At 31.6% G+C, this 13893-nt stretch overlaps 1 protein-coding gene across 1 annotated transcript; it reads right to left on the reverse strand.

Annotated features, from left to right (window-relative positions):
- Positions 1-4068: 4068 nt before the first annotated feature.
- On the reverse strand, positions 4069-5134 carry LOC104883402 (stigma-specific STIG1-like protein 3). Its single transcript, XM_010667925.3, has one exon. It carries the CDS (start codon positions 4867-4869, stop codon positions 4354-4356), a length of 516 nt encoding a protein of 171 aa, XP_010666227.2. The 5' UTR covers positions 4870-5134; the 3' UTR covers positions 4069-4353.
- Positions 5135-13893: the final 8759 nt, after the last annotated feature.

Genomic DNA, 13893 nt, shown 5'->3' on the forward strand with positions numbered 1-13893 from the left:
ACGGGTGAAATCAAATAGTATTAGGAGAAGAAAGAAAAATTACTAACAAGAACCACTAATCCATTTATATGATTCTACTTACTATGTAAAATCGTCTCCAAACTAACCCTAATCCACATTATTAACATTTATATACTTATATTATCATCTTGTAACTTTTGGGCTATAGATTAATAAAGCTGTAAAAATGAAAAAGCCAAAAATTAAAAAAATTATATATTTTTTACTTTAAACGGGTGACGGATCGGGTGGTAAACGGATGATGGGTCGGGTGATAGATGAAAAAATATCACCCGAACCTGACCCGCATCCATCACTTGATTATCCATCATCCGGCTATCATCCGCTTAAACCGGGTTTTTCACCCACTTAATAAACCGGATGGAGCGGATGGTCGGGTGATCCACTGGATATTGCCATCTCTAGTCAAGTATTGTCGTATGTATAGTACATTAATATGATACATTAGTCACGTTGCTTGTGAAATTAGGGTATAAATAAGCATATTCACAATTAATCACTTAGTTTAGGGCATAATTGATGCTTTAATTTGTCAAGTCAATAAAAGCCTTGTTGAGGAATTAAGACACAAAGACCAAAGCATAATTCATCTCAACTTATCTTTGTTGAATAAAATTTATCTTTAATGAACCTACATTATTTTTTACAAAACTAAACTTTTTTAAAAAACTTGGCTTAATGTTGTTGAACTTAAATGTTATACTTATTTTTGCTGAATATAACTAATTAAGTTCTTTTATTCAGAACTCAACTTATTTTTGTTGACCTCAATTTAAACATATTTTTGTTGAAACTTATAGTTGTTGAGCTTACTTCTTGTACTTATATCCGTTGAAACTCAATTTGTTTATGTTAAACTTTTAATTTTGTTAAACATATATTTGTTGAATCCAATTTTTCCGAGCTTAACTTATTTTGCATAACAAATTAACAATATTTGTTTTAATTAAAACTTATTTGTCCTGCTACATCTATCATGAACTTTGTAAGAGTAACTGCATTTCGGAGGCATTTCAAACTGTGAGCTTAATGACAATGCAATCTCAATTGAACTCATCAACATCCTTATGATGTGTGAAAGTTCCTATTAAAACTTATGTTTCGGATCATCGGGACCAAGAAAATATGCGATGCTTTAGTAATTAGCTTCTTGGATGGGTAAGTAAAATAACCAACTTTTTGCTGTTAGGGTACGACCAAGTGCAATGACGTAGACGGGGCTCACTTTCAAATCTTCGTTACCACATTCATAAAACTTTATCAATTAAGCCAGATGACATCTACATATAAAATAACATCATTACGATAGGGTGAATAATTGATAATCATGAAGTCTTGGTCGAGACCTCTTGACTAGAGAGAAAGTGATACTCTAGGAACCTAAATAGAATATATACGGATATATGAATATATGCTTCCTCCGTTTTTATTTAATTTACATAATTTTTTTTTTGTTGATTTTTTTATAATCTACATACCGTTGCCTTTTCTATTTTTGGTATAAAAATTATTAAAAGAGACGGTCTCATTTTAATTAAAAATAGACCTAGTCACTAAATGAATTAAACTAATCACCGAAAAAAATTAACCTAGCCACTATTGGGCTAACTCTCTTTTTTATATTGGGCTTATCATTGTCTAATTTTAATTTAAAAGTAGTCGGTCTCTGATAAGACAAATTCTTTTTGGTAACATGTTACATCTATTGTCCGTCTCTTTTTTCACCCATATCATCACCTTTTTAATATTTTAAGCCACTTTTCAATTTCTCTCTTTACCTTTTCAGTTTTTCTCTCATATTTTTGGACTTCGATCTTCTTTAGTTTTCTCGCAAAGTGAGGTGAGTAGATAAAAAAAGTGGAGGGAGTATTGAAGTAATCAGTAGATCAAAGAACACAAAAAAAAGGTAAAGTATTTGGGGACACTTCAAAATGAAGAGGTCAAATTCTAGAGGATGAAGAATTAGGGAGTAGGACAGAAGGACTTATAATGTTAATCTATTTCTGCAAAATTATTAAAAGAGACGGTCTAATATAAAAGTATTCGTAGTCACTAGATGGATCAAATTAGTCACCAAAAGAATACTATTGGGCTAATCCTCTTTTTAATATTGAGCTTATCATTGCATAATCTATACAAATATATTAAAAGGCGTGCATAAACAAGAAACTATTCCACGTGGCGCTCTCCCTAGGGAGCTTTAGTTCATGTAATTCATGTACAATAAAAAATTTAGAAATTGTGTGACATAGGGTTTGATCTCGAGAATTCAAGTACATATACTAAAGTCTTAACCACTCGACTAAGTTGTATTTAGTGTATTATCATAAAGTATTATATTAATAAATGAAATTTTTTCTTACCCGAGGCATAATCCGGGCCTAATAACTAGTTTTAATTTAAAAATAGACGGTTTCTTATAAGACAAACTCCTATTTCTAATATCCAAATAGCAAAGAGCCAAAGATCATCTATGCCACTTTGAAAAATAATTTCTTCAGTTTCCTTATTTTGACTCACTAATAGACGACCTATATAAAAAGCATGTGAAAAAGCCCATTATTTGTGCAAACTAAATTTGTTGGGTCGAGTGCTCATGTGCTTTAAGGCGAACTTAATGGGGATGGATTCTCTCTTTTTTAATTTTAAGCAAACAAATTGTGTGGAATTCAAGGTATTGTTTTCTTATTTTTGGTGTTCATTTTTGGCATTTTCTCTTCGAATTTGCATGCGTAAATGTGTTAGGCTGTAAACCCATGTATCTTAACAAACTTAAGTATCACATCATTGACTAACAACATATAATTTATACATTAAATAAGTGATGAATTAAGCAACAATGTGAAAAAAATTCTTAATGTATAACTTTGTTCACACTAATTAAGAAGCCTTTTCTTGCATAACAATGTAATTATGCCTTTTGCAATTTGCATCAACACACAACAGAAGGAGATCTATCTATTGCTTACTCGCTCAGAATTTGGAAATCAATGTTTTGATTCAATTTCATTGCTAAATACTGATTCGAATTGTTTTGTAGGGACAAAAATACGAGGATTTACCTTTGAACTTTTTCCACTAGTGTCGATAGTAATGTCTTCGTAATTATTTCTGTCCTCCGTAATTGTAATTTCACAAAAAATACTATTTCTATCAAGATTAGCTATATATTGATATCGAGTATAATTATACTAGCAACGCAAATATTATTTTCGCCGGGGGAGCTTTTTTTTAGTTCTTCTCAATAAATACTATGTTGATACTTAAAAATTAGAAGAAAAAAAGAATAACTATATAAGTTAATATCAATTATCACATTACATGCATGAAGCTCAAGATTGCAAGTTGTTGCAACCATTACAAAATCACAAGGTTATAACTTATAAGTCAAATGATCTAACTGAAAGTTCTTTTTTCATATCACTTAACTTTTTACCTTTTTTTCTATAAATTTTGAGTATATATTTTTTTCTAATCGTTTAACCATCAATTTTCTTTAGATAGCTGCGCTTTAATTGACCTATATTTGTAACTTTTCTTGCTTTTTATTTAACTAATTGACGATTTGACTATTATTCACTGCCTTTTAGAAGATTGTGAACCTGAACTATCTTAATAATTAGATTATGGACTTCAATAAATTAATGAACAATCTTACATACTTCATCCGTTTTGTTTTATATGTAACAAAAGAATATGTTTTGTGAGATACAAAATATTTATTTGTTGCATTTAAAACGAAAAGGAAGAAGTATATCGTACTAAACTGCATAAACTGATGAACAACAAAACATGAACAAACATCAATTATTAACTTCAACAAAACTTTAAACCATTTTATTGAAAAGCAAAACATAAATTCAAATTACTTAATCACTATATACTTCCTTCTGTTTTAACATTTTTTTCCTACTTAGACTTTTTTTGTCTCTCAAAAAAGTTCTAAATGAGAAGAACAAAAAAAAGTTGAAGGGAGAACTTATTTCACTTAGCATTTCTCCATCAAATTAATTCCACAAGAATGTTAAAAAAGAAATGTGACTAATCTCCCTGAAAACAGAAAACAATATTAGTATATATAAGCACAAAATATTGTCAATGCATATGTTCTTTGACACAACAATATTACAACTTAGACAAATATTAAATTTGGTATGCATAGCACTTACATTATTGCTTTTGAATCAAACAAGCTAAATGATATATGATTAGAACTTTGTATAATTGTATGACTGAAATGAAAATGATCCACCACAAATATGTGGTTCTTTATTGCTTGATAAATAAATCACAAACCTCATAAATAATTATGATCAAAATGGGATTAATGAATTAAGCATAATCACACATCCCATAAACACAATATTGCCCGATTAAGCACTTGCTGTTGCATCTCCCACAATGTCTTTTGTCATAGAATTTGTCTACACACTTTCCATTGCAACAGTCATACGTAAACTTACACTTGTTATGGCAAGATCCACAATGTTTTTTGTCAATAGTAAGATCAAAACACTTATTTCCACAACATGTAAAATTCTTCCCATAATTTATGTCACAAACCTCGTTATCCTTGTGACAATGATCCGCAGGCTTCAAACTTCTTCCATGTTGATAATGATGATACTTATCGTCGTCCTCAACTAGAAACCGGCTTACCCTCTTAGAAGGGAGCAACAACGGCGTGTTGTTGTTGCTCCCTTCTTCTTCATCAATGTTTTCAGCAACGCGAGTATTAAACTCGCGTTGCTGAAAGCTTACATTGATGGAACTTAATGCAATAGTTATTGCCATTGTAATTACCACCAAGGCTAAAGCCTTGATGATTGTTTTAATCATCGTCGACATTTTTTTCTCAAAAAATGTCAACAATAGGGGAGAATTAGAGAGTGGTAAGTCTTATGCTATGTTTGTTTTGATAGCTTATGATTTTTTAAGGGTTAGAAGTGAGGTAGGGAGGATATGAGATGAGCAAGGGGTTTATAGAGGGAATAAGGAAAGAGTTGACGCGAAAATTGTGGTTAAAAGGGTTGTAAGGGTGATTTTGGAGGGAAGATGCATAAAGTGTGGTCTAATCCTAAGTTGTTGTTTTTCTAATTAATTAGAAGGTGACTACTATTCAAAGATTTTCTAGTGTTTCTTTAAGAGTTAGGAAGAACTAAGTCGCATGATTAACTTCTTAATTAATCTCTTTACTACTATAGTAAAATAATTGGGTCAAAGGTTGTGGTTCTTAGTATAATATAAGTATGCAACAGAAGTATTTTTATCTTTTTTGATCCAATGTATGTATGCTACCTCGTAATTCTTTTTCTTTAAGGAGTAGTAATCCCTCCGTTTCATTTCAATCTACACACTTACACTTTTTACGTATGCCAATGCAAAACTTTGAGGACATATATCTTTAGTTTTGTATTTGTAAAAATTATAAAAAGTACATATTAATAAAATATATGTTATAATGAATCTAACAATATCACACATGACTATATTTTCATCTGCGTATAAATCACAAATGATGGTCAAAGTGAAATTTGTGAATAGTGTAAAATGTCAAAGTGTGTAGATTAAAATGAAACGGAGGGAGTACATCATAATTCTGATTAACAATGATGCGAATTCCATTATAAAATGTCTGAGATATATATGATGTTTCGATATGCAACTAGTTCTTGTCCGGAGCGATACGTCCCGGATTATTTACCAATAACGTGCATTTGAAGTTTTCAAAAATATAAATAGTATCTTGTCTTTAAATGATTTTTCCCTCACAAAGATCAATATGAGTATTATAGTGTAATTGGTTATGTATTAGCATTAGGGTTGTTCAAAAATATATGATCCGAATTATCCGATCCAAAAATCCGCCGATCCGATTCGATGTTAAGATTTCGGATCCGAAATTCGAAAAAAATAGGGTTTCTGGATCGGATACTGATCAGGTTTTTCAAAAATGTCAATGGCCGGTCCGAAAACCCGGTGTTCCCCCGATCCGATATCCGACATTGAACAACCCCAATTAGCATATCAAATGAGAGGTCATGGGTTCGAGTCTTGAAACAAACATTTTTATCTGACTAAATCTTAGTTGGAAAATGTTATATGTAGCCTTTAAGGCTAACTATAAGCATTAGATACATTTTTTCATATAGTATTATTTGAAGATTTAATGGTACAATCACACGCCAATCGATATATATAACTAATGCTTATTATTGCTTAAATTATATATTTCCATTTTAAACTTATTATAATTAGTCCTAAGGGCTACATATAACATTTTTCATCTTAGTTCACCATAGCACTTATATCAATGACTTATACCATCATAAAATTAAAAATTGAAAACTAAAAGTGATACAGAACGAGTTAGGAAGTTTATTTTTGTTCTTATATATTGCTAGTAGCTACCTTAGTAGTATATAATTGTGTGTTACAAAAATACAAGCTATGCATCCCTTTATTTTTTTTTATTAGCAAAGATAATTCGTCAATGCTCAACATATTGTTGGGATGAGGATTCGAACCCTGGACAATGTCTTTAAATTCAGGGTGGTATTCGACTGAGCTACCACCTTTCTTTCATCCCTCTTATGATAGAAATAAATAAATAATAATTATATAAAAGAAAACAATAGTAATAGTAGATTTTGACCCTTTGGTAAGATTGTAGCCTGTAGGCTACCATGGAGATGAAAGGAGGGAGACGTAACCCATGCATCATGCATGGACATGGAGTACCGACCATCATGGAATTAATGTGGTCAATCCATGATATGAAGCAAAGCGCAAGAAGGTTTTTTATGATGTTAGAAAATCATATAATTATAAGGAAATAACTCTAATCATTAAAGTACGCAATCAGTTATGACTTGACATAACTGTAAAATAAATTCTAAACTTTGCATAAATAATACGCATTATGTAATTTACTCGGTTTCTTAAGTTTTGCGTATTATGTAACGCAAGTAAATATCAAACAACTTGTATAATCATGAGTACACCTATAGTAGCACAACACGTGTTGTCATAGAGTCCCACTCTTTGTTTGACTTTTGCTATATTTACTCCCTCCGTCTCAAAATATAGTTCCCATTTCCCTTTTTTCACGGTAATTTATGCAAGTTGGGATAGTAAAGATTTTTTGATTATTTAAATAAATGTTGTATGGGAAAAGATGATTTTAGGAGAGAGAATGGAGTTAATTGGTGAAAAAGGATTGATTGTAATATTTTGGTTGAATAAACAAAGGAAAAAACAAAATTCAAGAAGAAAATAAATGATGGGACACGATTTTTCTAGACAAATCACGGAAAAAATATGTACCTAATATGGAAATGGGAAATATATTTTGGGACACCCAAAATGAAAATGGGAACTATATTTTGGGACGGAGGGAGTACTTTTTTCTAATCTTTAAAGGCCGAAATTGAACCACTAAATTCAATCTTTAGGCTTTAGCTTATTCACATATTAGGATTTTTTTGCACGGGATGCGTGCTTGAATTATTTTTGAAACATAAACTCGATTTTCTTCGGCATAAGAGTCAAAATTTGAACATTAGACATACGAAGTATAATTGTTTTTAGTTGCAAAATTTGATTGGTTTAGTTTCTGTCCCTTAAGTCTCACCATTCTTTTTGTTTTTTTTTTTACTTTTCAAAGTTAAATTCTATGAACAAAATAGAAATTTTATCGAATTTATTTATGATTTCTAATATTATAATTTTTTAGTTGATTTTTGAATTAAGTACAGTACTTCATAAATTGTAAAGAATGTGGACAATTTGATTTCAAGTTAATATTTTCATAGGTTGTAGTTTGTAAGTGAATTTTTAAATTTCTGTAAAGTTTTCTCATTTTAGTGATTTGCATAACGTAAATTATGCAATTTTATGATTTTAGTTGACTTGTGAGTGATTGTTATAATTATATTTTTGGTATTTTTGTTTGAAGCCCCCTTTGATTTGTAAGTGAATTTGTAATTTAGAATGGAAAGGGGGTAACATAGTCTATTCATCCGGGGATACCATAACTCCCCCCTTCCCTTACATAATAGAGATATGTTGTACTTTAGTTCTTGAATGATATTTTACATAAATTACCTTGATAATTAATCGCTATTATATAATAGAAAAAGATAGGTCCAAATATATGTAAAAGTTTCATTATATATAGGAAACACTATAAAAAAGTAAATAATCTTTTTCCTTGTCTAACTTCTAAATTCTGATTTCACTACAAATACACCTCTATTTTTTATCATGACTCACCATTAATTGTGAATGGTTCTTGAGAATAGTGATTTGTAAGTAAATTTTTTTAAAATATTTTTGTATTGTGTTGATGTTCTAGGTTATTAGTTTTAGTTTGTATGTTAATTTTAAGTTTTAATAAAGTTTCCTGATTATTTGAGTGATTTGCGTGATTTTTATTACGTGATTTTCTCAATTGTATGAGTGATTTAGTTTCTTCTTTTAAGTGATTTGTGAGTGAGTGTTGTAAATTAATTTTCGTTAGTTTTCTTTGAATGTTGATTTTGACATTTCTTTTATAATTTAGATAGGGAAGGGGGGCAAAATAGACATTTCAAAATACACCTATAGTAGCACAACACGTGTCGTCATAGAGTCCCACTCTTTGTTTGACTTTTGCTATATTTACTTTTTTCTAATCTTTAAAGGCCGAAATTGAACCACTAAATTCAATCTTTAGGCTTTAGCTTATTCACAGATGATTAGAATAAAATTTTAAAATTCTAGAAAAAAAATTGATAGTATAAAACTATATGCATTGTCGCATTGAGTATATACTTATATTAATCTTGAGAATCTGTACAAATATATTAAAAGGTGTGCGTGACCTCTTGCTATTATATATGACACAATTATCATTTCAACGATTAAATTCAACCAACTTTTAATCATGCTTTAAGTATCCACATTATTATATTTGTACCTTTTAAATGTTGAGTTTTCCTTAATACTCTCTCCGTCCCAAAATACAGTTCTCATTTCTATTTTGGGTGTCCCAAAATATAGTTCTCATTTCCATATTTAGTTTCACTTTTTTCCGAAATTTGTCTAGAAAAATCGTGTCCCATCATTTATGTGCTTCTTGAATTTTGTTTTTTCCTTTGTTTATTCAACCAAAATGTTACAATTAATGCTCTTTCACCAATTATTTTCCATTCTCTCTCCTAAAATCATCTTTTCCCATACAACATTTATTTAACTAAACAAAAAATCTTTACTATCCCTACTTGCATAAATTACCGTGAAAAAAGGGAATTGGGAACTATATTTTGGGACGGAGGGAGTACTATATTTTAATGGGAGTGGAAAAAAATGCATATTAAATTCAGAAAACAGTACTAACTCAGGGCAATGCCCAGTCCATATTCTAGTTTTCCTTAAAAACATGTAACTATAATTTTTTTCCAAGCCCCTAGTTACTCTATCGATGAATTACTATTGCATTGTAGAACTATATTTAATTTCGTAATTTAAGTTGGCTGCATTATGTACCCTAAAAAAAAAGTAGTGTGGTTTGATCATTTGGCAAGTCTCTTACGTAATCCCTGAGATTTTGGATTTAAATCTTATCAAATATGGTACATCATACTTACTTGGGAACACTAACTCAATTTCTTAATGATAGGTAACTAATAAACATTAGAAACCTCATAAGTAATAACATAAGATTTATGGTAGGGAAAAATTAGGAGGTGGATTTAGATGGGATAAATTAGGAGGATTTGAAGAGATAATATATAATCCACTAACTTCTTTATTCAATGGTTGATATTACTAAAACTCTATCTTGTATAGTTATTTTAAAACTCTAGAAAATCCAAACACGTAAAGATAAACTACTATCAATATATATACTTTCCTAATACAAATTGAATTCGCACTAGCAAATTCGCAACTACCAACCCAAGAAATAAATCAAGTAGCCGGTGGATTTGGAGAGATAATGTATAAACAATTGACTTTTCTATTTAATGGTTAATATTGCTTAAATTCTACCTTATAGAGTTATTTTAAAATTTTAGAAGATCTGCTAGAAATAAAGAAAGATACTAAAGATATGATAAATATCTATATGATATATTAGTAGTTGAGATATAATATTATGATTGTTTCTGGATAGGAATTTCTATGTTTCTCATAAACTTATCAATATCCAAACACGTAAAGGTAAACTAATGAGTGATGTGTATTGAGCAACATATATAAGTTCACAAAATCCTATTCCTAACATAAGTCAGGAAACAAATACAAAATATTATCCTAAATCAATGAGCTAATATTATTCTCTATCAATTATCGATATATATACTTTCCTAATACAAATTGAATTCGCAACTACCAACCCAAGAAATAAATCAAGTAGCCGGTGTCGATACATGATCAAAGGTGTATATATATCCCTTCTATTCTCTTCTCTTCTCATCTCTTTATAAAAAGAAAAGTACAGAAAACAACTCATACTGTTACCTATCAATAATGGAGAATAAGAAAATAAAGAGGAGAAATACAGAATTGGAAGATTTAGACGATGAAACATTGACTGAAATTCTTGTACGAGTACCATCAAAAGACGGCCATAGATGCAAGTGTGTGTCGAAGCATTGGCTTTCTTTGATTTCCAGTCCCTTCTTTGCGCATTGCCATCGCCGCCATCTTCGTCGTGGTGGTCGAATCCATAGCAATACAGGGGATGATAATGAGAAAGACCTGTTTTTTCAACTTGTCAATATATATCGCAGTTCTGTATTGCAGACTAGGAGCACTACTACAACTTCACTACCGTGCCTAAAGTTGCAAACTATACCAAACAACAACTTAGTATCATTTGATTTCCTAAATCAACAAGGGCTTCACAACAGTGTGGTATCATTTGTATCTAATCATGATTTAATCTTGATAGAATCAACATGTAGTAACCAATTTGATGCCTTTGCCACAAATCTATTTGTATGTAACCCTATAACTAAGCAATCTTATAAACTTCCTGAACCTCCACCTTCTTCTTTCATCGACTTCAGAGGCTGCATTTGTAGCATCGATGATCCAGCCCTATACAAAGTGGTACTCATTACGAAGGCGGCGAGGCCTAATCATGTCGGAGGAGGCATTACAAGTGACGGGTTTTTGCATATCTACGTCTTCTCGTCGGATAGTAATAGTTGGCTTAAGTACCTTGTTCCTACACATCCAAACCTCGTTATTGTAGACAAGGTAAGATCACAAGAAGCAGAAGGGCAAGATGGCACGACGTTAAATGGAGAATTACTTTGGTGTACTAGCAACATGATTGTGATATATAATCCTTTTAAGAATCCTCAACAATGTGACTTCATTGATGTTCCACAAGATGCATGATCGCCAAAAACAAGCTAACACACTACTATTTAGCTCATGGTAACGGTCTATGTATAGCAAATATTGAGCAACAACTTCGTCTTTATAATTGGAGACTTTTAAATCCTAAAACACAAACAATTAGAGTCTGGGATATGAAGGACTACAAAGATAAAACAATCGGAGTTGGGAAATAAAGTATTTCGTCGAATTTAATGCTATCAATTGGCAGGACACCATAAACTCTGCTGATTTGAATTGCTTCTCTATCAAAGGTTTTAATCCTTATGATGGAGATGTCATGTATGTTTTATCGGTGTTCGAAGGTCGTCTACTGGCTGTGAACATGAGAACTAAGACAGTGCATTCGATCTCTGAATTCAAGCCCCCTGTTTATTCTTATTCCACGGATTCGTTCAGATTGCTTCCTTATAGCCCACCTTCATGGCCAACGCCAATCCTTAAGAGTTCGGTTGCGAGACTGTTGTGATTAGACCTGGTTATTGGACAGGGTAGTCCAATCGAGATGAGTCTTCATTATTAGTACTATTATTCAATTATTGTATTATTACTAGGTTTTGGACCCGTGCATAATGACATATTAAGTTTAATAAGAATGTTATATGCTACATTATTGAAAACATACAAACTATTCTTTACGTCTATTCGATCAATTTTTTTTGTATGATAAAAAAAGGCGTCTTTATTGTAATTGTAATTGTTGAGGCCATAATTTGTTCAAATAATGTTGTGAAGGATGCCTTGTTCAAATAATTTACAATAAGAATGCCTTGATTGTTATTGTAATTGTTGAGGCCATAATTTGTTCAAATAATGTTGTGAAGGATGTAATAAGGAGATGAGTTTGTAAGCAATGCGAAGATGGTTATGAGTAGTTGTGTTTATTGAGAATGAAGGTATTTATATAAGGGAATAAATGGAGGGAGTTGACCCTCAAAGATTAAATGTTGTAGGATTGAAGTAGTAAAAAGGGAGGTGGTGATGAGGGGTTGCGTTATATGGGTGTGATGCATGGACGACTATGGAGTGTGTTTGAATTCTGATTTGGGTTCTTTTGTTAACAAGGTAATAGTCTAATAATAGATGACCAAATGTGGAAGTTTATTTGTGTGTATCTTGAATTTTGGGGAAGAAATTAAGCTGCATGATTGAATAAGAAAGCCTCTAGTATAGTAGAGGAATACTTTTTTTAAAAAATAAATAAGTAACGGGACCAAAATCTCAACGATATAGAAGGGTTTTTTTTTTGAAAGAATTGTCTCAGAAAAGATTGGATATTTGATATTTAGAAGTGATGTCAAAAGTCAATTATTATAAAGTTTTTTTTTGTGGTGAAGAAGCGATAACATTAGATTAAATAGTCATGACAAATAGCCTATTACAATCCGAGTCTAAAAGGTCCATACAATAATCAGGGGGTATGGAAATCTGATGAATTACATTAAGATCATCTCCTCCGATCCACTCCTACATCTATGCGAAAATGCATCCGCGACTTGATTCTTTCCTTCTAACGAACAATAACCTCGTCTCTTGAAAATACCGCAGCAGCTCCCTGCAATCCATAACAATGTCACTATAAAAATCTTCATGTTCCAGATGAGTATTATTAATCATATCCACCGCTTGCTTGCAATCAGTGCGGATGACAAAGTGTGTATAATTTTCTTCACTTGCAACATGCAACCCCTGACAGATTGCTAACAACTCTGCTTGCGTTAGAAGCATATGACAAGCAATAAAACCCACTACACCATTGTCCTTGTTTGTCTCGAATAATACCTGCTATGCATATTTCGGTTTCAATGTCAACAAACGATGCGTCAATATTCACATGGACCCATAGGGGAGGGAAAAACTTTCGCACTCATGAGCATCGATAGATGTTGGAACATTAAAGTTTTGAGATGCACTGAATTCTTTAGCTAAGGGCACATCAGATTTTAGTAAGAGATGGGGAGGAGGAAAATGTTTTGCATAAAAAATAAGCTTATTCCTAGCTTTCCAAATCTCCAAACATAAATTAGGAAATAGGATCGACCATTGAATACCCTCGTAACTATGGGGGATATTAATGCAATATTTCAAACCACGTTATGTTTATAGGTTCCCAAAACTCCCCCGGAGGTCCCACTAAATCCCCCACTTGGGATGTAATAACTATACAGTCCCACATCACATGAATGAAGCTCTCTTCACTAGCATTACGACAAGGGCACAAAGGAGATGGAATTATGTGTCATATATAGAGAAGGTTGGTAGGAATCCGATCCCACCATAGTATTAGCCACACAAAAAAGCGAAGTTTGGGGGAGGTGTTCATCTTCCAAATGCAATCCGCCCTATTCTAGAGGGTTTCATGTGTGATATTTTGTAGGCTTGGGAAAGAGATTATAAAGTTTTATGTTCAATGCATATTGATGTGAAAGTAGTAAATGTATTTTCCTATACCATTGTTTATAAATTTCTAGATAATTATAT

Source organism: Beta vulgaris, chromosome 4, assembly GCF_026745355.1.
Source record: "Beta vulgaris subsp. vulgaris cultivar EL10 chromosome 4, EL10.2, whole genome shotgun sequence".
Classification (NCBI taxonomy): domain Eukaryota; kingdom Viridiplantae; phylum Streptophyta; class Magnoliopsida; order Caryophyllales; family Amaranthaceae; genus Beta; species Beta vulgaris.